We start from the raw sequence: 26,043 nt of genomic DNA, 5'->3' as shown, positions 1-26,043 counted from the left end.
GCTCCCAAGCACTGAGGATGTCGCCTAGACAGGGGACGAAACGTTTGCAACAAAAACTTCCAGCTCGGCGAACAGAACCACAGCAACGAGCACCCGAGTTACAAATCTTCTCACAAACTTTGAACACCTATATTGCCGTTTCTTCAATGCCACTAGGTAACAATCCTGAAAATCCCCCTCCCAGCAGCACACAAATGTACCTAACCCTTAGAATGCACTAATTAAGGAAGTACATTTCAAGGACTAAGGATGGGTAATTAATTGTGATCGAGTCAACCATAGCCACGTTAGGTGGGTTAAATTTTTTTTAAAAATCAAATACTGAAGTGCTGTGCTGAGACAACATGGACAACACTACCATTATAGGGCAAGCCAAACAAAGAACAGCCAGGGAATTCCTAGAAGCATGGCACTCATCCACAAACTCCATCAACAAACACATCGACCTGGACCCAATATACCGGCCACTACAGCGGACAGCTGAAACTGACAACCGGAAGCGGCAGGGACAGGCCACTATAAATGCCAGAGGAAACACCACAGAAGCGCTTCACAGGAGGCTCCCAAGCACTGAGGATGTCACCTAGACGGGATCAAACGTTTGCAACAAAAACTTCCAGCTCGACGAACAGAACCACAGCAAACGTCAATATAGTTTCAAGCATATATGTAGAAAATGTAAATAAATTTAAATAGACCATAAAATATAAGAAAAATGAGCAGAGTTAGGCCATTGAGCCCATTAAGTCTGCTCTGCCACCTGAAAGTGGCTGATATGTTTCTCAGTCCCATTCTCCTGCCTTCTCCCAATGACCCTTGAGTCCCCTTATCAATCAAGAACCTATCTATCTCTGTCTTAAGTACACTCAATGACTTGACCTCTACAACCCTTTTCTGAAATGAGTTCCACAGATTAACCACCCTGTGTCTGAAGAAATTCCCCCTAACCTCCGTTCTAAAGGTTCATCCTGTAGGGCTCATACTGTAAGGCTCTGCCCTTGGGCCCAAGTGTCTCAATGTGGAAATATCTTCTTCATATGCAATCGAACCAGGCCTCTCAGTATTCTGTAAGTTTTAATCAAATCCCCTCCCTCATACTTCTAAACTCCAACTAGTACAGACCCAGAGTCCTCAAGCACTCCTCATATGACAAGCCCTTCATCCCCAGAATCATTCTTGTAAACCTTCTCTGGACCTCTCCACCGCCAACATGTTGCTGGATATGGGGCCCAAAATTGCTCCCATTTTCCCAAATGCCAGAGCGTTATACAGCCTCAGCTGTACATCTCTGCTGTTGTATTCTAACCTTCTTGAAATGAATATTAACATTGCATTTGCCTTCCTAACTGCCAACTGAACTGCATGTTAACCTTAAGAGAATCTTGAACTAGAACTCCCAAGTTTCTCGTGCATCAGATTTCCAAATCCTTTCCCCATTTAGAAAGTGGTTTATGTCTTTACTCTTCATGTCGACGTACATAACCTCACACTTTCCCACATTTATAATCCATCGGCCACTTCTTTACCCACTCTCCTAGCCTGTTCAAGTCCTTCTGCAGCCTCAACACTATCTGTCCCTCCACCCATCTAATATTTAAAACGGCTGAGGTGTATCGATTAGGAATTGACTAGCAATCCAAATTCAGAGCAGTAATGTAATTTGGGGATTCTCACAGTTATGAGACTGTACAACGGTCTAAGCAGAAATTATGTCAGTGTTCTAAATTGTTTCGGAGGAAAAGGCTATAAAGGTTTTGGAGAAAAGTGGCCAAGTATGAATAAAACTATTTGCCCTTGTTGAACATAAATGTTGACAGACAAATTGGAATAAACAGTCTATTTTATGTGTATTTCAGTGTTTCTTGATTATCTGTTGGTTTTCTAACATCTCACCTCTGTTATGCTGCATTCCACATTGCATTTCAGTATTTTTTTTTTAAGAGTGTAAATCACTCATTTTTCTTCTGAAATACAATAATATGTTGTTTCGGGTAAAAACTTTTATTACAATATAATTAATTTTTGTAGCTCATGGATAGATTGGAAGCAGAATTATCATTTGTGATAATTAATGGCTAAGATGAAGCAGTGTGTAATACTGTTCCTTACATTCATTTTTCAGTTACTAAACAGGTATATTTTGAAGTCCATTGAGACTGAAGTTTGAAGCAAGTCTCTGTAGATTGGCAGCCACTTGTAAATATCCAATAATTGTTCTTAGAAAGATATTAAGAATCAAAATCATAAAAGCAACACAACATGACTGGCCTTCTTTCTTTAAACAGAAAACTTCTGATTATAGAGTCTTCAAGTCCTACTACACGGCGATAGGTCCTTTGGCCCATGCTGACCAAATTGTCTGTTCGTGCTAACCCCATTTCCTGCATTTGGCCCATATCCTTCTAATTTTTTCCTATCCATGTATTTGTCCAAATGCCTTTTAAATGTTGTTAATGTACCCGCCTCAGCTACTTCTGGTCTCTGCTTTCATATGCCTCCTACTCTCTGTTTAAAAAGAAAAGATGCCCCTTAGGTTCCCTTTTATTCTTTCCCCTCTTAAACTTAAACTGATGCCCTCTAGTCCTTGAGTCCCTCACCTTGGGAAAAAGACTGAGTGTATTCATCCTATCTATGCCTCTCATGATCTTATACACCTCTTTAAAATCCCCCCTCAGTCTGCTATGCTCTAAGGAAAAGATCCTAGCTTGTCTAACCTCCCTCCTATAACTCTGACCATTGAGTCCAGGCAACTCCTTGTAAATTTCTCCTGCACTCTTTCCAATTTAATAGCATCCTTCCAAAGCAAGGTGACCAAAACTGGACACAATACTCCAATTGTAGCCTCACCAACGTCCTGTATGACTGCAATATAACTTATATGCTCAATGCCTTGACTAATGAAGGCCAGTGTGCCAAGTGCTGCCTTCACTGCCCTGTCTATCCGTGACTCCACTTTCAAAGAACTGTGAACCTGAACTCCTAGGTCCCTCTGTGCCTCTAAACTCCTTAAGGCCCCACCATTCACCTACCTTGATTTGACTTTCCAAAATGCAAGCCCTTATACTTATCTATATTAAACTCCATTTGCCATTTCTCAGTCCACTTCTCCAGCTGATCAAGGTCCTGCTGCAATTTCTGATAACCTTCCTCACTATCCATGATACCGCCTATTTTAGTGTCCAGCAAACTTTCTAATCATGCCTTGTACATTCTCATCCAAATCATTGATATAGATAGCCCAGCACTGACCCCTGAGGCACTCCACTAGTCACAGGCCTCCAGTCTGACAAGCATTCTTCCACTATTACGCTCTGCTTCCTACCATCAAGCCAATTTTGTATCCAATTTGCTAGTTAATTTTGTTATTTTGAAGTTCACAAACAAGGAGGAATTAAATATCACAGGACAGAAGGGAAGAATAGAGAACTTGAATAGGATAGAAGCGTACAAGAAGGAGCTGCTAAAAGGGTTGGCATTGCTTAAAAGTTAGCAAGGTCCATCCTTAATTGCTGAGGGAAGCTTGGGTGGAGATGGTAAAATATTTCATTCATCCTCAGATATTTTGCCTGCATGTTCATTGGCTATTTGATAACTGAAAGTGTGTTGACAGTTCACTGATATGCTGAAATGAATGTCATGTATGGTATGGTTTAAGTTCATTTTGCAATTTGATGTAATTTGAAACTTAGGAACTGGTTCCAGTTCATGTTTCTGCAGAACTTACTCCTCTCAAGTGTGAAATCCAGCTGTTGCATTAATCAGTACAGGTACACAATCCTTTATCCGAAATCCTTGGGGCCAGCTGTTTTCTCAGAATTTGGAATTTTTTGGATTTTTGAGTAAATACCATTTTCACAGTGCAATGAAACAAAAATTACCTAACAGCAGATGTGCGCGTGAGTAGTACGAGTGCTGAGACATAATTGACGCCTGCCAGTGCTGGGCCACATCACACCTGAATGACATGGGTTGAGTAGATGTGGAGTTGGGTGAAGGATTGTGTATCTGTAGTCTGTTGAATTCATCTACCACTGTTTAACAATTACAGAATAGAATCATGAGGGGCATGGATATTATAAATAGAGAAGATCTTTTCCCCGGGGGTGGGGGAGCCCAAAACCAGAGGATGTAGCTTTAACATGTGAAACAATTGCAGCCTCACAGTCCCAAATCACATCGGCCACCCCAATTTATTAACAACAAAATTACAACACAGCATAATCATCGATAGGTATACTTTAAAAAAAATTTTCTTCATGGGATGTGGGCATTGCTGACCATATTGCCCATGCCTAACTTTCCCAGAAAAGATGGTGAAGAGCAGCCTTGTTGAGCTGCTGCAATGCTTGGGGTATGTGGACACCCAGTATTGTTAGGAAGGTAGTCTCCCAAGGACTTGACTCAGTGGCAGTGAAGGAACAGGGATATATTTCCAAGTCAGGATGGTGAAGGGGGTGTTCCTATGTAGTGTTTCCCCTAAGAGACTTGGTGACAATGGATTGGACTTTTTGAGTAGAGAAGTCCTCTTATAAGTTAGCAGTTGAGGTTGCAGTGTACTATTGTAACACATTTCCTCAATGGTATAAAACATAGATTTTGTTTTGTTTTAAAATAATTTTCAAACTGAAAGAGCTTTTCCTATACTGCTATAGGGTACAAAACTACTGCTTTTCTTTTACACCAAAGGGTGCAATTTATTTTTTTTAATTCTCCAATAACAGTCTGTAAATCACATTCTATCATATTGAGTTAGCCAGAAGGTTTGTTTAAATTCCTGAATTGTACAGTTAATCCTTAGAAATCTGTGTACAAATTATCTAAGTCTGCCATTCCTTGAGGAAAACAGATGTTTATCTGGTCTGGTATGTGTACTACAAAATGTAACATTTGGCACATTCTTTCCATATTACAGACGTGTGATCTCTATTCCTCTACAGTGGGTTGAATTTTATCATTGCACCACATATATGTGAACTATACATGAACAGTTTTTGCATATGTGATTGAGACATGTTTGGTTTGCTTTATTTGTGAGGCATTTGGTTTCTGTACATGGATTGCATTTGTTAAGCCTGTCTTCCTCTGGTTTAAAAGTAAGCAAGTAAGCTATTAATTTAATTAGATTATCTACAGTGTGGAAACAGGCCCTTCAGCCCAATCAGTCCACACTGACCGTCCAAAGAGTAACCCACCCAGACCCATTTCCCTCTGACTAATGCACCTAATGCTATGGGCAATTTACCATGGCCAATACATCTGACCTGCATCTCTGGACTGTGGGAGGAAACCGGAGCACCTGGAGGAAACCCACGCAGACACAGGGAGAATGTGCAAACTCCACACAGACAGTCACCTGAGGCTGGAATCAAATCTGGCACACTGCTGCTCTGAGGCAGCAGTGCTAACTACTGAGGCACCGTGCCGCCCGGTGCTATGATATGCAAATGTTAGTTGACATCAGTAGTTTGATTAGGTATAAGCAACCTGTACCTGAATGACACTGGCATGTGCAATAGGAACCAATTTTATTTAGGATTATTAATTTATGCATCATTCTGGAGCTTTTCATTTCTTTGAATGTAGTTTAATTCACTGCAGTTTCTCAATTTGTGAAGTTAATTCTCTGGTGCAAATTTATGCCAGATAAATCAAATAAGGTACACAAGTCTACATTTCTTCTGAGTTATTCATACCGCTGTCTCCAGTACCACCTTACAACAACCTGAATCTTCTGAAAGTCAACACTCACTGTTGGGTTGTTTCTCTGTTTCTATTGCTTTTTGCGATGATTGAATGCTGTGTTTCTGGCCAGGACTTCCAGGTCCAACCTGTAGTAATGTGGAGCGGTGGAGCGGTTTTTCATAAAGCTTATTCCTTTTAGTGCTAAATCTTCAGGGAGAGAATAAACCATGCCCCCATTTTTCACAGGAATTAATTACCATATTGTGGTGAGTGCTTTTTCACCAACACTGAAAATCAATTTAAATTCTCATAACTTTTCAGTGTGGTAGAGAGTGAGTGGTTCTCTAGCTGTAAGGTGGTAAGAAAGGAGAGATAGGTTGTAGATGATTAGGGTGGTGGCTTGGTAGTCAATTCAGGTCACTTTGGGAGCTGGTCATGTCAGCGTGTGTGGAGTTGCGGCTTTACCAGGCTGAAGGTTAGGATGGGGAATTAGAGAATCTAGGTGATTGTCAGGCGGTGCAAGCTGTTTGGAGTGGGCGTCAAAGTGATGGGTTGGAAGGGTGTTGGATTTGAGAGTAATCATTAGGGATGAGAGGTTATGAGGGTGCAATTGCATGGTTGCTCAGGCATTAGACTAGGATTTGTTGAACACATTTACTTGGTAAGTCAAAATTGTTTGGATGTTGGAGTCTGTGGAATAGAGAAATTGCCTGCCACAAATAGAACATTTCTGTCCACAGTCAGCTTGTCGAAACTTTTACAGGATCCCAATTGCACCTCTGGTTCCATGTCTGGTATCTGACTAGCTGTAGCAATCTATGATTCTTCTAATTCTATCAATCTGTTTTGCCTTTTGTTTGTGTGCATGTCTGAATGACTGTGTTCTACTTTCTCTTGTCATCTATCGCCACAGTTTTCTTAGATATTTCCTCTTCTGTATATCTTAGACTGTCTCTGAGCATTTCACACTGCCTGCTGTTTATTGGTTTACATAAATGTTAAATCTATGTCATTAATCAATGCAAACCTAGATTTTTGATGCCTGTCAACTAAAATGTTCATAATGAATGTTACTTCATCTGTGAATCTTTCCTTTAGGTACGGTTATGACTGTGTGATATATGGATGGGATCCCAAGTGTACAATGGGGTTGGATTGGATGCGAACTATGGGAGTCCATAATCTACCACATGGACCTGACCAGCCATTCTACAATGTTCTTGTCCAGGATGGCTCATGCAGATATGCTGCACAAGGTAGATGTTCAGTGTACCTGCCCATATGTTTAAATGCTAGAATAAATCACTACCATTGATAACATGGTGCCTATAACCAAATGTTGTAGCAAGCTGAGATTTTTGAGTAGTCAAACGCTAAACTAGTCAAAAGCTAAACAATTCTAGGACTGTCCTGAAGTCAAATTTCCAGCTGGAGCTAGGACAAAGGGAGGGATGTTGAGCACAGGTCAGTAGGAAAGATCAGTTGTCTGCTGAATTGAACAGAGTCATGGAAGTGACTAGACTGCTTTGCTTTGTGGGGAGTCAACATGGACTCAATGGAGTCTTCTGTAAAAGCTTTAGTGAATTATCTTGAGCTTCTCAAGTGCTGACTGACTCTTTTTTTTAAGATACTCATTCTGGATTAAATTTTAATTGCTATTAGTTCTGGATGTTTGGCTTAGTGGTTAGCACCGCTGCCTGAAAAGCCAGGGACCTGGGTTTGATTCCAGTCTTGGCCACTGTCAGTTTGGAGTTTGCATGCCCTCTTTGTGTCTGTGTGGGTTTCCGTTAGGTTCTCTGGTTTCTTCCCACAGACCAAAAATGTGCAGATTAGGTCAATTGGCCATGCTAAATTGTTGAAATGGGTGGCGCTGGAAAAGCAGGTCAGGCAGCATCCGGGGACAAGCAGGAGAATCGACATTTTGGGCATAAACCCTTCATCAATTGCTAACTTGTCCATATTGTCCAGGGATGTGCAGGCTAGTTGGGTTAATCATGGTAAATGAGTGAAGGAGCTGAGTCTGGGTGGGATGTCTTTTGGAGGATTGGTGCTGAATGGCTACTTTTTCTGCACCATATGGATTCTGTGATCCAAATGAAAGTCTTCACGTGTTGATGTTTTAAAGTCTAATGCCCTGACTAATCTTACAGAAAATCTGATTTGTCATGCATCGCCACTGGAAATAGGCCATGAAGAAGTTGGTCGCTACTTCTCAGACTTTTCTGGCACACACTACATTGCAAATGAAGAACTGCAGAACCAGTATCCAGATGACATGGAGCTGACATCTCAACTTGTGGAGAAGGTATATGGTCGTTCCTGAGTCACCTTTCAGGAAGGAGTCAAAAGTTGCAATGTGCATGTACTTAATTGACAATGGGTCTCATCAATACAGTTTGAAAAATGTATCTCAGGGCACCTTTAACACGATATATATTATACACAGTTATCGTTTTCTGTACCTCTTGGAAGAACTTGTAAAGATGAAAGACAAAATATGTCATTTGGTAATAGCCATTACTGAGGCATTTGGTTTTCTGGTGGTAAAACTGCAGTGTCCTATTACATAGACATCATACAAATCTTGTTCCACTAATACAATATTTCATACAGAAATGTGTAAGGCCATAAAATGAACTCCTGAAACTGGTATTTTGTCACTTTAATTTTACACAATAGGTATGTACAAATAATGTGAAAAACGTTGAAAGGGAGTGGCTTTTAATTTGATACAGTGAGAGTTCAGTTTTCCTACTATTGGCACATTTTCCAGAAAATGTGCCACGTCAACTGTCCCAGCAAGATAAATCATCTCAAACCCTATTTAATGAAGTCAACTCTCTCGATTAGAAACTGCTATTCCTGGATATCAGTCAACAAAATATAGATGTGAACTTGAGTGGTGACAATGATGAAACAGTTCATTCGGGAGGTCCAAGCTGTTGTGACAATGTACAGCCTTAAATGGTCTACCAACAGAAATTTGGAATACTAAAGTTTTGCTTAGTAGTGAAAAGGTGTCATCATACAGCTTCTCTGCCAGTGTTTGTATAGTGGTATTTTAGAATATGGAATGACCACTTTTTCTTTGTTAGCATAACTCTTTTGACAAAAAAATTGACTTTGTTAACTAGTTTAGGAACCTCAACACCAATTTATATTCTGCTCATACTTCATAAAAATGGTTTAACATTACAGCATCTTATAGCCAGAGTGATTCCAAAATGTGAGTAGTGTTTTATCTGAAACACAAACTGGCATTTGTGCATATCCAACTGATTGAAGAGTGTTGTGTGCAGAGTCTGAGGTGCAACCTCTCCTCCATGTATGGCCAGTGCAAGTGCACAAAAATTCAGATGTGTAGTTAGGTGCACTGGTGTTGGTTACAGGCCACTAAAGGTTCGCATAATTATAAAACGAATAGGAAAAGCAGTAGCCAATGTGGCTGCGTACATGTAGCCTGAGGTTCTGCTACATATTTAATATTTTTGAATGGCTTTAATTTATGGAAGACAATGTAAAGGTATTTAATTTTTAGAATCACTAACATAAACATATTGCAATAGGCTTCAGCAAATGTATTGTACAAATCAATGGGTTATTTATTCTGGTATTTGACATATGCAAACACACCTAAGAGCAACCCCCATTTCAGATGTTGTGTACTCAGGCCAAGTTACAACTCTCTTGAAATTATATATATATAGTGTTAGAATTTTTGACCATTTCTATTTTGACCCAAGAACTGTAAACAATAATGGTGTACACAGCCCTGTTGCCCTGCAAAGTCCTCTTTACTAATATTTGAGGGTTTGTGCCAAAAATAAAAAATCTATCCAACAGATTACTCAAGCAAAAGCTGATGTAGTTATATGCTTCGAATCATACTTTACAGATAATGATGCAGACAGTGCCAGCACCATCCCTGGGAATGTGCTGTCCCACTCAGCACAGTCCTCATGCAGATGAAGACCCACCTTCACACCGAGGATGCCCTCTGTTCTGTTGTGTGGTCTTATCACCATGCTGAACAGGTCACTTCAAACACATCAACCAACTCAAAACTGCGCATTAATGTAGCTCTGTGGGCAATTAGTAGCAGAATTGTATTCAACTACAATCTGCAATCTCACAGCCTGGCACATTCTGCACTTTGTCATTATGATGAAGCCAGGGGATCAACTTGGTTTGACGAAGAATTCTGGAAGAAAGCCAAGAATTGTCAAACTGGTCAAGATACAACACAGGTCTACTTGGATATCAAGCAGCGTAAACAGCATGTGGTACAGTTAAGCCATCCCACAACAAATGAATTTAAGGTCTGCAGTTCTGCCTCATCCACTCATGAATGATGGACAATTAAGTAGCTTGTTGTGGGTGAAGGCTTCGTAAATATCCCCATCCTTAATGATGAGTGATCAGTGCAAAATGAGAACATCAGAAGCATTTGTAAGATTATTCAGCTAAGCTGCTGGGTGGATAATCCATTTTGGCTTACTGTTGAGGTCACAAACATCTCTGGTGCTAACCTTCAGCCAAATCAATTCACTCCATGTGGTATCAAGAAATGGCCAAAGGTACAAGATACTGACAATAGTACTGAGCAGCTGTATGCCAGAACTGGCCAAGCCCCCAGCGTTGTTGTTCGTGTACACTACACACATGAATGTAGGAATTTGGAGTAGCAGCAGGCAGCAGCCTTGAGCCTCCTCTGTTAAAGAGTAAGATTTATGGCTAATCTGTCTGACTTCTGCTTTAAAATTATTAAAAGACAATGTTTCCCTCACCTTAACAGGAAATAACTGTCAGTCCTCTCTGAGAGGAAAAAAGTCATTTCATCTCTGTTTCATATTGGTGATTCCCTGATTTTTAAACATGACCCGTAGGTTTAATTCTGCCATTAGAGAAAACACCCTCTTCAGATCTATCCTGTCAAGCCCACTGAGGCTCTTACGATTCTATTAACTTATCTCTTATTTTTATATCTGAGGGCTTGTGCCAAAAGTAAAATAGCTGTCCAATAAATTAGGCAACATCCGAGGAGCAGGAAAATCAATATTTCGGGCAAAAGCCCTTCATCAGGAATGAGACTGGGAGCCTCGGGGATGGAGAGCTAAATGGGAGGGGGCTGGGGCTATGGGGAAGGTAGCTGAGAGTGCAATAGGTGGATGGAGGTGGTGGTAATGGTGATAGGTCAGAGGGAGGGTGAAGCGAATAGGTGGAAAGGAAGATGGGCAGGTCATGAGTGCGGTGCTGAGCTGGAAGGTTGGAACTGGGATAAGGTGGGGGAAGGGGAAATGAGGAAACTGGTGAAACTGGGTTGGAAGGTCCTGATGAAGATGAAGCGTTCTTCCTCCAAGCGTTGGGTGGTTAGGGAGTGGTGATGGAGGAGGTCCAGCACCTGCATGTCCTTGGCGGAGTAGGAGGGGGGAGTTGAAAAGTTCAGCAACAGGGTGTTGGGATTGGTTGGTGTGCATGCCCTGGAGATGATCTCAGAAGCGCTCTGCGAGGAGGCGTCTTGTCTCCCCAATGTAGAGGAGACTGCATCGGGAGCAACGGATACAATAAATGATATGTGGAAATGCAGGTGAAACCTTGTTGGATGTGGAAGGCTCCTTTGGGGCCTTGGATGGAGGTGAGGGGGGGAGGTGTGGGCGCAGGTTTTGCAATTACTGTACTGGCAGGGGTAGGGGCCGGGAGGGGAGGGTGGGTTGTTCAGGGACGTGGACCTGACAAGGCATTCGCGGAGTGAGTGGTCTTTACGGAAAGCAGATAGATTTCCCTCCCCACCCCTATCTCTAGTGGTGAGTCTGTTTGTAGGTGGTGGAAATGGTGGCGGATGATGCGATGTATAAGGAGGTTGGTGGGGTGGAAGGTGTCCAGAGGATTCTTTCCTTGTTGTGGTTGGAGGGATAGTGTTCAAGGGCAAAGGTGCAGGAGGTGGATGAAATACGCTGGAGGGCTTTATCAACCACATTGGAGGGGAAGTTATGGTCTTTAAAGAAAGAGACCATACCTATCTGCTCCACCCTCCCCTCCAACCTATCACCATTACCCCCACCTCCATCCACCTATTGCACTCTCAGCTACCTTACCCTCTCAGCCCCACCCCCACTCCCATTTTTCTGTCCACCCCAAAGCTCCCAGCCCTCATTCTTGATGAATGGTTTTTGCCCAAATCATCGATTTTTCTGTTCCTTGGATGCTGCCTAACCTGCTGTGCTTTTCTAGCACCACTCTCTTGACTCTAATCTCTGGCATCTGCAGTCCTCACTTTCGCCTGTCCGATAGATTACTCAAGCAACGGTCTGACATAGTCATACACTTACGGATAATGATGTAGATAGTACATGGATACAAACGGAGCCTGTCCAACCTTTTCTTATAATCTAGGTATTAGAAGGGTGAACTTTCTCTGAACTGCCTCCAACAAGTTATATCCAACCTTAAGTAAGGTGACCATTACAATATGCAGTACTCCAGATGCTGGCTTACCAGTATTGTACATAACTGAAGTATAACTTCTCTACTTTCGTCATTAAAAATGCTGGTGAAATTCATCAGTTCTGGTAGTATCTATGGAGACAGAAGCAGAGCTAATGTTGAAATTCAGAATGACTTCAGAATTCTCTCGATTTGTTTTCAATTCTCCTCATGATAAAATGTAGCATTCTTATTAGCTTCCCTAATTACGTGCCGTATCTGCAACCGAAGCGTCAGCAATTCTTGCATCAGCACAGCCATATCCCTCTGCATCTGAGTCTGCATCTCTCACATTTTGGATAATATGCTTTCTTGGTTCTTCCTTCCAAAAGAAACAATTTCACATTTCCCCATGTTAGGCTCGGTTTGTCACATCTTTGTCCATTCAACCTATTTCTGTCAACCTCTATGTTCTTTTTTACAACTTAGTTTTCAACCTATCTTTGTGTCGTGAGCAAATTTTGCAACCATGTCCTCACCCAAGTCATCCAGATAAATTGTAAACAGTTGACATCTCAGCACCAATCCCAGTGACAGGCCACTCTTATCTTCACAACCTGAAAAATGCCCCATTTCTGCTGTTTTCTGTTACCCAACCAATCTGTCCATGCCATTATGCTAGCCTTTTATTTTCCATAATAACTGACATCATCAAAGCTGGGCCATAGGGCTACACTTTCGTTAAAGAGAATTGACTAATGTTGGTTTGACCTGAGGGTCACCACATCTCAGGCAAGAGGGAGGCTTGAGGAGGACAGTATTTCATGGTAACCTCAACAGGTACTGAGTAAACATTGTTAGCATCACAAATTATGCATCTTTCCAACTGAGCGAATCAACCTTCACCTTCTGTGATAACCTTTAATGTGGTATCTTATCAAATGTCTTCAGGAAATCTAAGAGTAGTACCTTTAAGCAACAGTGCATTACTTCCTCAAAGAGCTCCAGTAGATTGGTCAAATGTAATGTCCCTATCACAAAACCAACACTCTCATCTACCCAGCAAAATAGAAAACTGCTGAACTGTGTTATTTCCAAAAAAGCAGCAGGAACCCAACCCAGCCAAATCAGTCGTGAACAAAGTCATGGAAGTGCAGTCATCATTGCCATCATATGGCACTTCATAATAATCAAGTGCTCAGTTGGATTATGTATGGCCGAGGCGAAAGTGAGTACTACAGATGCTGGAGATCAGAATCAAGATTAGAGTGGTGCGGGAAAAGCACAGCAAGTCAGGCAGCATCTGAGGAGCAGGAAAATCGATGTTTCGGGCAAAAGCCCTTCATCAGAAATGAGGCTGGGACCCTCTGGGGTGGAGAGATAAATGAGAGGGAGGCTGGGGAGAAGGTAGCCAAGAGTGCAATAGGTGGATGGAGGTGAGGATAAAGAAGATAGGTTGGAAAGTGGAGGGGGGGGGGGGTGGAGCAGATAGGTGGGAAGGGAGATTGGCAAATAGGACAGGTCATGAGGATGGTGCTGAGCTGGAACGTTGGAACTGGGGTGAGATTGGGGGAGGGAAAATGAGGAAATTGATGAAGTCCACATTGATGCCCTGGGGTTGAAGTGTTCCGAGGCAGAAGATGAGGCGTTCTTCCTCCAGGCGTGGGTTGGTGAGGGAGCGGCAGTGGAGGAGGCCCAGTACCTGCATGTCCTCGGCAGAGTGGGAGGGAAGTTGAAATGTTCAGTGACAGGGTGGTGGGGTTGATTGGTGCGGGTGTCCCGGAGATGTTCCCTAAAGCTCTGCGAGAAAGCGACCAGTCTTCCCAATGTAAGGGAGACTGTGTCGGAGCAACGGATACAATAAATGATATTTGTGGAAGTGCAGGTAAAACATTGGTGGATGTGGAAGGCTCCTTTGGGGCCTTGGATGGAGGTAAGGGCAGTGCTAGTTTTGCAATTCCTGCGGTGGCAGGGGAAGGTGCCAGGAGGGGAGGGACTTCACAAGCTCCTCATTTCCCCTTACCCCACTTCCAACCTGACACCTCAGCACCATCCTCATGACCTGTTCTACCTGCCAATTTTCCTTCCCACCTATCCGCACCACCCTGCTCTCCGACCTATCACCTTTATCCCCACCTCCATCCACTTACTGTACTCTTAGCTACCTTCTCCCCCAGCCCACCCCCCTCCTATTTATCTCTTCACCCCGGAGGGTCCCAGCCTCATTCATGCTGCAGGGCTCCTGTCCGAAACATCAATTTTCTTACTCCTTGGATACTGCCTGACCTGCTGTGCTTTTCCAGCACCACTCTAATCTTGACTTGTGTATGGCCTATTCAGTACCTGACCTCATTGCAATCTTTGGTTCAACTCCAAAGGAGAAATTACGTTAACAAGTACCAAACAATGGTTACCTCGAAACTTGCAACACCGACCACCTAGAGGGACAAGAGCAACAGAAGCATGGTAACATCACCACCTGCAAGTTCCTTTAAAGCCACACACTATTCTTGGCGTGGAGCTATAACACCATCTTCAGTTTCACTGGATCAAAATCCTGGGACTCCCTCCATAACAACATTGTGGGTGTAGCAATCCATGCTAATGCAGCAGTTCAAAAAGGCAGCTCTGCCATTGTCTCAAGGGCAATTAATGTTGGCCTAGTCAGTGATACCCCAATACCATACATGAAATTTTAATAATGTACTTAGTGGTCAGAAAAATGACTCAATACTGTTATAATTGTTGAAAAGAACTTTAATAATATATCGACATAAAGAAACATTGATGTATCCTGAAAAGACATTACTGTATACCAAGAATTGGATCTTTTATAGCTTTGTGTTGTTAATTTTAGATACTGTACAAGTGCAACCTATCAAAATAACAATGTGATTACAATCTTATAAAGTCACAGAGCACTGTTGACATAACATTGATACAATGTGGATTCAAAATACAGTGTTTTGCAAATCGATTTCAGAGACAGCTGCTAAATGGAAGCTAGGTACTTCATTCCAGAAAGGATTTAGAAGTCAAGAGGCAAGTTCGTACTTACCTCCTGCCGAGGAATCAGTACCAGGACAGAGAGGCTTAGCCTTCCAGAAGTTAATTGCCTGTTCTTTGGCTGGTAGGGAGGGTAAATCCATAGAAGAAATAAAAAATAAATGTATACAAAAGGTCATAGACTCATCCGCATTATAAAGACAGGATCAGAGATTAAAGCATTGGAGATAGCATACTCAAGTTTAAAATTTACTGATACTACTGGTAGTGAAGGATTGAGCAAAACAGTAGTGCAAGGTTTGTGAAGGTTTGTAGCTCAGGTTGAGGTTTAGGGTGTAGGTTTGCTCGCTGAGCTGTAGGTTTGATATCCAGACGTTTCATTACCTGGCTAGGTAACATCATCAGTGGCGACTTCCAAGTGAAGCGAAGCTATTGTCTCCTGCTTTCTATTTATATGTTTGTTCTGGATGGGGTTCCTGGGGTTTGTGGTGATGTAATTTCCTGTTCGTTTTCTGAAGGGTTGATAGATGGTATCTAGATCTGTGTGTTTGTTTATTGCGTTGTGTTTGGAGTGAATTCCTAGAGGCCTGGCACTCCAACCACACCATAAACAAACATGTAGATCTAGATACCATCTATCAACTCCTCAGAAAACGAACAGGAAATGACATCACCACAAACCCCAGGAACCCCATCCAGGACAAACATATAAATAGAAAGCAGGAGACAACAGCTTCGCTTCACTTGGAGGTCGCCACTGATGATGTTACCTAGTCGGGTAATGAAACGTCTGGACATCAAACCTACAGCTCAGCGAGCATACCTACACCCCAAAACAGTAGTTTTGTAGTATAAATAAGAAGTTGGTCTAATGTGCATGTTTGCAACTTAGCTGGTCCAATTGTGATGCTTTCAAACAGATTAATGTCGGTCATGCAGAACTGGTTTCTCAGTAATGCTGAGACTTGTGTGGTTGAAAGGAAGGGCTTTTTCAAAATCAGTATAATTATTAATTCAGGTTATTGTTAAGTTACTGGAAGGGCAATTGCATCATTTCAATAGAGCACAATTGATGTTTTAAATAATGAGATTAGCAGCCTTGGCTTGTTGTTTTGTTTCAATCCCATTGTAAATCAAACTGCAGAATGTCAATAGTATAGGGAATTGAACAGTTTAGTTGGAAGAATGGGAACATCGAATAAAACATGAAAGCATTGTTTGCCTTTAAGTGGAGGTCAGAGAGAAATGGGGAAAGGGAGGAGAGGGGAAAAGAGGAGAGTCAGGAATCTGAATTTTTTTTGTTTTCAAATTTTAAGATGGATACATCCAATTAGAACCACAGAAAATGCTTGAATTCTAATGTTGTAGATTATGGAGCATCTATTTCACCATTTAATGAGGCAAAGGGAAGAAAGCTATGTTCGTAAAACAGGTGTGAAATTGTAGCACTGATCAATTCAGGAGGGAACTACATCAGTTCTCAGATCTAACACTAAAAACACTTCATAGTCAACAAGCATAAAAATGTAGTAAACAAGTTATAAAATGAAGATGAGTGGAATCATGCGTGTATTAATCCATTCAATATTAGCTGAAATAATTTGTTGGCTTCATGGTTTAACATTAAAGCTTTTCATCTGGGATGATGCCAACCTGGATTCTTTGCAATCTGGATTTGCATTTTTACTATTTACAAATGGCAGTAGTGTCCATATTCAGAAAACGCACGTGCATTTTTGTTTCTATCTTCAAATCCTGCATTATCTGAAAAAGAAAACAGGGAATGATTTGACAATTCACTTCGGGTTTATTTAATGGCAATAATATCCAGTATTTGACGCACTTGCTAATCATTATCAAACTTGTCAGCAACTCAACAGAATCTTTGAACTATTAAAGCAAGAAAGAGGCTTTTTGATCATCGGGTCTGTTTTGACTCTGATGGAATAATTCACCTAGTGCCATGACCCTGCTATCTTCTGGGAGCCTTGCACACTTTACCTTTGAAGATAATCCTTTTCCTTTGAAGCCACAGTTGAACCTGCCTACACCACACTTTCCATCTGATCATTTGCTACATGAACAAGTTTTTCCACATGTTGCATAACGTTTTTTTGCTATTTATCTTAAATCTGTGCATCTTGATCCTTCCAGCAATAAGATGAGATTTTCCTGTCTACTCTGTCCAGAACTCTCATGATTTTGAATACCTCTATTAAGTTTTTCAACCTTCTCTTCCCCAAGAAGTCATGATTTGGAGATGCCAGTGTTGGACTGGGGTGTACAAAGTTAAAAATCACACAACACCAGGTTATAGTCCAACAGGTTTAATTGGAAGCACACTTGCTTTCGGAGTGACGCTCCTTCATCAACCACCTGATGAAGGATCGTCACTCCGAAAGCTAGTGTGCTTCCAATTAAACCTGTTGGACTATAGCCTGGTGTTGTGTGATTTTTAACTTCCCCAAGAAGAACAGTACCAAACTCTTCCACTGAACTTCAGAAATAAAGTTCCTCCTCCCTGGAAGCATTCCCATGAAGCTTTCCTCCACCCTCTCATCCTTCCTAAAGTGTAGTGCTCAGAATTGTGTACAGTACTCCAGTTGAGGCTAAACCAGTATTTTATGCCAGTTTAATATAACTTCCTTGATCTCATACTCCATGTTCCTCTTTATAAAGTGAAAAACAACCAAAGCTTTATTAACGGCTCTCTCAACCTGTCCTGCCACCTTCCATGACCAGTGCACATGTGCACCCAGATCCCTGTGCACCTGCACAGCCTTTAAGATTGTACTTTTTAATGCGCCTTTACTTTCTTCTTACCAAAACAAATCTCTTTGCCCTTTTTTGTATTAAATTCCTTCTGCCAATTATCCACACATTTTACGAACCTGTCTTTCTTTTTGGAATTCTACATTATACTTCTTAGAGTTCACAACATTTCCAAGTTTTGGACCATCTGCAAGTTCTGAAAGCATGCCTTGTACATCAAGGTCATTAAACTACACTGGGCTATCCTAACATCGACCCTGGAGAGCTTAGCTATAAACTGTCTTCTTGACTGAGGAATAATCACCAACATTTAGTCTGTTTCTTGACACTTAGGCAACTTTACATCCACTTTGCTACTGCACTTTATTTGAGTTCTAATTTTGCTCACAAGACTTCAGAATTATTTCAAATGCTTTTTGGAAGTCCACATGCACCACATCAACAGCATTGCCCTCATGAATTTTCTCTTTTACCTCACCCAAAACTGAAGCAAATTGGCTTAACACTATGCCCTTGTGGGCGGCACGGTGGCACAGTGGTTAGCACTGCTGCCTCACAGCACCAGAGACCCGGGTTCAATTCCCGACTCAGGCGACTGACTGTGTGGAGTTTGCACGTTCTCCCCGTGTCTGTGTGGGTTTCCTCCGGGTGCTCCGGTTTCCTCCCAGAGTCCAAAGATGTGCAGGTCAGGTGAATTGGCCATGCTAAATTGCCTGTAGTGTTAGGTAAAAAGGGGTACATGTAGGGGTATGGGTGGGTTGCGCTTCGGCGGGTCGGTGTGGACTTGTTGGGCTGAAGGGCCTGTTTCCACACCGTAAGTAATCTAATCTAATCTAAATCCATACCGGTTTTCCGTAATTAATCTGCACTTTTCTCGGGTAACAATTAATTTTGTCCTGAACAGTGCATCTCCAAGTTTCCCAAAGTTAAAATAAAGCCCAAGAGTTCACCCTGACTCTTTTATTTTCTGATTAGAACCAGAAAATTACAGGGTGAGCAGATAGAAGAGCGCAACAGAGTAAACAAAGAAGGCAAGACACTGAAGAGAAAGGGGGCACATACAGTTTATTTAACTAGCCACATATAACAGAATATTCAAACACTTGCTTATGGGACTTCTGTTCAAAATAAATTATTTTGTAAAGGTTATTGATAGATATATACTATTCTGTGTATTATATGATTTTTGAAATAATGCTGTGAATTCTGATGTGCTGTGTTCAATGTGTAACATAAAGCTATTACCTTAAAATCATATTTTTATTATCCTTGACAATTTATGCTGGTTAATGGGATTAAAATTTACAATTTGGCTTCTTTAATTATTTTTAAATGTTTAATGAGTACAGTAGTAATATTGAATGGGAGTTGAAAGATATTGATTTTACAACAGTAAATCTGAAGGTACATTAATTCGCGTGGCAGAACTTCAGAAGTGACTTTCTTCAAAATTAAAGGAGGTGTTCAGAGACTATAGTTGGATGGATTCACATTTGCAGCTCTTATGAAATTCATAGGACTGAAGCAATATTGTGACCAATCATAATTATTACAATCCATTTGACCTCCTACGGGGTCTCTCAAAAATCAGAGGTTGCAGTGTTCCTAGAGAGGAAGTTGAGTTATGGAACTGCTGCCCATTTCCATTGCAAGAATTTACATTAAAGATAGCCCACAAGTGCCATTTTTTTTCAGTGTGGAAAATAATTAGTATTTTCTTAAATTGGATAGACAAAACTTGTTTCAAAACAGTCTCAATCTGTGCCCATTGTGGAATTTCCTTCCCGTAATTTGTATGTTTTAATTTAATGAGGAATCTCATTTCAAATTGTCTACTGGAGTTTGGAGTTTGTGATGAAGAAGAATAGTGGGTTTAATCTGTGTGGCTATTTAACTGCTTGTTTAACTCACAGACTCTTTTCTGTCACTTGGCGTAGTTATAATGTTCTGTGTGTTACTGTTTTTGATCAATGAAATTTGAACCAGCGGATAGTCTTTGTCAGCTGAAAGCTAAGACATTGTTTCTGTGCAGACTTCCCATTTTAATGTTAATAATAGATGAGTTATTTCAATTAGCATACCTATCATGCATTCAAGTTCATGAAATAGCAGCAGAAAAGACTGGAAAATTGCAAACAAAGATCCTGTTATCTGGTAACCTGATGATTTAGTCTCTCCCTCGGGTTGAGTTTGGGGATTTATAAGCAAGTATCAAGCTAAAGGCAAACATCCTCAGCAATTAGCATTTAAACAAGGAATAGGAGAGGTTTCAGGTTAGAATTATAAGATGATCTCCCAAGTTGACCGTGTAGGGTGGGAAAAGAATGCATTAAACTGTATAATGGCTTTGTGGAGGTAAGGCTAAAACCAAGTGAAGATAATTCTGTAGCAGGGAACTGTCAAGGAGAGTGAAATGATGACCTGTTCAGTGGTTGTGGATGTGTTGATTTCTGTTGAAACATTGAGGAGAAAACAGATAAATTGGCATGATTGCAATCATAAAGGACGTCAATGGCAGCTTTGACTGAGGCAGTCTTAGGGCCAAGTAGATGAATTTAAATAAGATATGGTTTCCACTGGGAGTGAACTCTGGTCTTTAATAGGAGGCCATTTTGAAAACACCTGTTTTAGCAATACACTGCTTTTCTCAAGCCTGTACCTTCATGTATTTTAGAGTGGGGTTTTAGGATTCTGGTCTCCTTCCTATTGGAAAGCTGTTGTGAAACTTGAAAGGGTTCAAAAAAAATTTACAAGGATGTTGCCAGGGTTGGAGGATCTGAGCTACAGGGAGAGGCTGAACAGGCTTGGGCTGTTTTCCCTGGAGCGTCGGAGGCTGAGGGGTGACCTTATAAAGGTTTACGAAATTATGAAGGGCATGGATAGGATAAATAGACAAAGTCTTTTCCCTGGGGTCGGGGAGTCCAAAACTAGAGGGCATAGGCTTAGGGTGAGAGGGGAAAGGGACAACTTTTTCACGCAGAGGGTGGTACATGTATGGAATGAGCTTCAAGGGGATGTGGTGGAGGCTGGTACAATTGCAACATTTAAGAGGCATTTGGATGGGTATATGAATAGGAAGGGTTTGGAGGGATATGGGCCGGGTGCTGGCAGGTGGGACTAGATTGGGTTGGGATATCTGGTCGGCATGGATGGGTTGGACCGAAGGGTCTTTTTCCATGCTGTACATCTCTATGACTCTATGTAAACACTTTGTTTTTCTATTATGCATGGTCGAACACTATAGTTTATAAAGTAGTCGTTAACATCCAATTTATTGTGAATGACAAAGTGAATGATCTCATTTATTTATTAAATGCACTTTAGTAATGCTTCTGTTTCACCTCATAAAACAGGCTTTCAATGAACCATTGTGCACTGGTATCTAAACTATTTAAATCTGAACTTGATGGGCAAGGCTATCTATCTAGATTTCAGGGTTCTCCAAGAAGTTCATTCATCACCATTGCATTTTTGTTAATTTTACTCATGACATGACCATCTCTATTTTCACAGTTTAGTTTTTATGTTGACTGCTTTTCTACTAAAAACATTTAAAAAAATTTTTTTTTTAAACTCTAGCTGGTTGGAACAAGCAGACAAAGAAAATGGTAAATGAAAACAGACTAAATTTAAAGACTAAATTATTGATTTCATAAGGAAAACTTGTTAAAACACAAAAAAAGTTTTTAAAAAATGACGAAGAAGTAACCATGCAAACAACATTTTAAGTTAAATTATCTCGGTAGGTTAGAGTTAATATCGCAGTAATAAAATTGATCCTGATATTTGAATACCCGAATGGTGCAACAACATGCATATTTGGCATCAATGTGTGAAATGACACTAGCAAAACTGGTTAACCGAACAGTTATTTAGAATCCATGATCAGTCATTTGCAGAGTGTGATTTCATAATATTACATTCTCAGTTCTGCATTAGACCTGCTTTCACTTCACTTGTTTTCAGGATAAGTTAATACAGACCTTAAGGAAGTCATCAAAAGTTATTCCATCATACAGTTGATCAGGCTCCTGAATAAATTTAATAAGAATAAATAAGTATTAATGTGAAAAGTATTGAAACAATTTAGTGTGACTCGGAACATATTTTCAGTTCAGACCTAAGACTTTTTTGATGAAGAAGACTTTAATATTTTTTTAAAGTCACATCTGTTGCAAACTAAAATTACATGACATGCCTGAATTTAGAGATTTCGGGTATTCTGTTTTTAGAATTAATTTTGAGGATATGGGTTTTGTTGACTGTAGTGAAGGTGCTCCCATAATCCTGGCTAATCCAGGATTTTCACACACTGACGGATAATAGTCCACGTCAATATGATTTGCAACTTGGAGGTTATGATGTTCACACACCTATTCTGTAATTGTCTAACCGGTGATAAAGGTCATTGACGCGGGATATGCTTGCAGGTTACAGTGAAGCCATAGTACTCCACAATGGATGTTTAGCTAAATGGATGAGCTGCTGATCAAATGGATTGTTTTGTCAGTGACGTTGTCAAGCTTCTTAAATGTTATTGGGGGTCAATTGGCATAGGATATTTCATCACAATCATTTGTGTCTTGTAAGTGATGGAGGAGCTTCAGGAATCTGAAGAGCATCACTCTGAGCTGCTTTAGCAGCCACAGCACATAAAATATTTGCCCTACCACAACATGTAAACATGTTCACTTGTAATTGGTTGATCAGACTTTCAATGCACATATACTTTTGCTAGCCCATGAGAATAAGGAGGTTTCAACTTGCTTTGCTGTTCTTCATGCATGTAAAGTTCTTTATTGCTGGGTCCCTTTCATATACATTGAATCCAATACCCTGTTAGTGGTTCCAGTGCCCCTTCAAAATGTTTATGTTGAATATCTTGAGATTTTTACCTGCGATGCTCTTTACATGACTTCTTACCACACTCGAAAAACACAATGCATATTACTTAATGTTGTTTCTCCTACCTAAAGCAAAGTCAGATTGTTGTTTAAGATGCTTGCAAACATGCTTTAAGTCATTTTCTTTTAATTTCACCATATACAGTGTAAACACAGCAAAGCTATTTACTTACAATTTCTGGCAAACTTAGTAGTTTTTGGATCCAAGAAAAGACAGATTCAATGACTTCAAAGCAAAATACTCAGAATTTTATTGAACAGCCCCAAGGCTCGGTGTCTTTTACAAGTCAATTTCTTTCTTGCTTCATCCTGCCAAATCTGATTATCACTATTTTGTAATTATGGTTTCTAGGGCAATGTGGCAACATGCTGTCTGGGGGAAGTGCTGATTTGCATCGGATTACACCTTCCAAGTCATTTGCAAAATATTTTCCATCAGTGGCTCTTGTGTGCAGTATTGTGAAAATGAAAAAGGCTTCACTCTGAGAATAGGGAAACATCTTCCTCAAAAAAGTTCTGACATTCAAATACTTGTGTTTATAGGGAGCTTAGAAGTCAAAAGAAAAATAAGTTGGTACAATGACAGTAAAGATAGCATGGCCTGCAGAACCATGCACTCCCCAAGTTAGTGATTGGCATTGAAGTGAAGTTCCAGATTTCCAGCATCCACAGTTCTTTGTTTTATTTTAATGGTCAAATTCCTGGTACTGAAAATCCACAGAACTGAATCTACTAGACTTCTAAACTATTGGTGGACAATTGTCCTAATTGCAGTTTGCCACTACAGCAGATAGCTGTACTTTTTTTCAAATTGCCCCTGGAAAAACTGTGGTTATATTTATTAGAACAGGGAGATCTTAATATTGTTGTATACTTTAAAAAGAAAAGTGTGCATTTGTGCAGGACCTATCACATCTACAGTATGTCCCAAAGTGTTGTACAGCTAGTGAAATACTTTGGAAAGGTAGTCATTGTTGCAATGTGTAAAGTAATGAAAGGTTTGAACACTGTAGCTAGAAACTCAATGGTTAGCACTGCTGCCACACAGCAACAGGGACCCAGGTTCGATTCCATCCTCAGTCTGTGTCGAGTTTGCCCATTCTCACTGTGTCTGTGTGGACTTCCTCCAGATGCTCCGGTTTCCTGTCACAATCCAAAGATGTACAGGTAGGGTCGATTGGCCATGCTGAATTGTCCATAGTGTCCAGGGATGTGCAGGCTAGTGGATTAGCCACAGGAAATTAAGTGTTAAAAAGGTTAGGGTAAGTGGTGGGTCTTGGTGGGATGGAGCTCAGAGGGTCAGTGTGGAATCAATGGGCTGAACGGCCTGCTTCCACACTGTAGGGAATCTATGATTCCATGAAATAGATTGTAGTAATTGAAGGGTCAATAACATCTCAGTTTCTTTCATTATTAAGTGTAAGAGAATTGAATACAATATTTCATTGAGCGTGTGAAGCACTGACCATGTAAACTTTTATGAACACCGCAAATATTGTAAACATAACAGGCATGACCACCTGGCTCTGTGCGCAACAAACACCAAGAAGGTTTATTTTAATTGACTTGGTGGAACTTCAGCTTCTTTAGAGACCCAGCATTTATTGTCCATTAGAATGCAGTGGTGAGCCGCAGTGCTATTTGGGACTATGCCGCAGTGCTATTTGGAAGGGAGATCCAGAATGTGACCAATTGGCATTGAAGGAACATCTGCATAGTCCCATGTCAGGATGGTGTGTGACTTTGAGGTGGTGGCATTTCTGTGTGTTAACTAGCTTTGTGTTTTTAATGTGGATGAGGTAGCACATTTTAACGGTGCAATGAAAGGTACTGTGTGGGTTTCTGCAGTGCATCTTCCAGAAGGTGCACACACTGCTGCTGTGTTCCAGTCATTAAGGCAGTAAATATTTAATTTCGTGGTTGGGGTGCCAATCAATCAAATTACATTGTCTTGGATAGTGTTGAAAATCTTGAGTATTACACTTATACATTGACAAGTGTGGAGCATTCTACCACAAACCTGACTGGTGCCTTGTAAATGCCAAACAGGTTTTGGGGAGACAAGGGTTGAGCCATTTGTTACATTTTCTCTTGCTGTCCTAAGGAACCCCTGTCAAAGTCATTGACTATCACCTCATTTCTGGCATTCAGCTCTATATCCATGTTTGGAACAAGGTTAAGGAAAGTGACAGGAAGATCAAAGTGCGGCACAGACCAGACAGATAGTCCAATTCTGACTTATTTACATATAGGCCTGAGGTTTACAAGAAATCAGCTAAATGTTAGTTTTGGCAAGTTTCGTGGAGGGTTTCTCTCCATAAGCATTCGTGATTTTTTTATGCTATTCTCCATAACTTGCCTCATTATCTATGCACCATCTCTCAATAGTGTTCCACTCATCCTGTCTCGCCAGAGGTGGAAATACATGCCACTACCAGGACCTCTTGAGATTTCTGACATCAGTGCCATACAACAAGTCAAGCACTGCTAGTCAGAAGTTGCACACTCTGCACACAGAGGCACATGGAGGACTGTGATAAAGATGGCCACAGAATTATTCCATATGGATCTTTGACACCAGGAGCTTACAATGAAAGCAGCATGTCATGCTGTGCAAAGTAGGAGATTGTACAATTAACAATATCTTTTCTAATTCTGGATCAGTGGTGCTGGAATGCCTGAATTGCTGTGCTCTTCCAGCACCACTGATCCAGAATCTGGTTTCCAGCATCTGCAGTCATTGTTTTTACCTAATATTTTATCTAACCCCATTCACTGCCACATCATCCAAGAAAGGCCGCATTACATATAGAGCACATTGATGAATACTTTCAGATCAAAGTGAGAGGAAATCAGTTCTGTGGCCTTATGCAGCCTATGAGTAATAGGATTTTCTTTGTTTATTGCAGCCCATAGAATCACAGAGATATAACGCATGGAAACAAACCCTTCAGTCCAATTCTAACTAGATGCTGACCAGATATCCTAAATTAATCTAGTCCCATTTGCCAGCATTTAGCCCATATCTGTCTAAACCCTTCCTATTCATATGCCCTTCCAGATGCTTTTTAAATGTTGTAATTGTACAGCCTCCACCACCACCTCTGGCAGCTCATTCCATACACGCACCACCCTCTGCGTGAAAAAGTTGTCACTTAGGTCCCTTTTAATCTTTCCCCTCTCACCCTAAACCTTTGCCCTCTAGTTTTGGACTCCCCAACCCAAAGGAAAAGAACTTGTCCATTTACCCTATCAA

The 26,043-nt window shown here is 40.9% G+C and overlaps 2 protein-coding genes across 3 annotated transcripts in view; one reads left to right on the top strand and one right to left on the bottom strand.

Moving 5' to 3' along the window:
* The window catches only part of fbxo21 (F-box protein 21), a 34,330-nt gene extending 24,804 nt beyond the window's left edge, over window positions 1-9,526 (top strand). Inside the window, exons 11-12 of the mRNA XM_043715841.1 lie at window positions 6,781-6,938; window positions 7,833-9,526. Coding sequence (XP_043571776.1) covers window positions 6,781-6,938; window positions 7,833-8,005 — 331 coding nt within the window. The 3' untranslated portion in view covers window positions 8,006-9,526. The remainder of the gene's footprint in view (window positions 1-6,780; window positions 6,939-7,832) is intronic.
* A 6,359-nt stretch (window positions 9,527-15,885) lies between these two features.
* Window positions 15,886-26,043, bottom strand: part of tescb (tescalcin b) — a 35,156-nt gene continuing 24,998 nt past the window's right edge. Inside the window, exons 7-8 of one of the 2 annotated variants that reach the window (XM_043715839.1) lie at window positions 21,867-21,914; window positions 15,886-16,875 (exon numbers count right to left, since the gene is read on the bottom strand). In XM_043715839.1, coding sequence (XP_043571774.1) covers window positions 16,798-16,875; window positions 21,867-21,914 — 126 coding nt within the window. In that variant the 3' untranslated portion in view covers window positions 15,886-16,797. Of the gene's footprint in view, window positions 16,876-18,959; window positions 20,334-21,866; window positions 21,915-26,043 lie in introns of those variants that run through there. The other variant, XM_043715840.1, reaches the window with a different exon arrangement.

This window comes from Chiloscyllium plagiosum, chromosome 25 (assembly GCF_004010195.1).
Source record: "Chiloscyllium plagiosum isolate BGI_BamShark_2017 chromosome 25, ASM401019v2, whole genome shotgun sequence".
NCBI lineage: Eukaryota > Metazoa > Chordata > Chondrichthyes > Orectolobiformes > Hemiscylliidae > Chiloscyllium > Chiloscyllium plagiosum.
This window is presented reverse-complemented; position numbering and strand designations above follow the sequence as displayed.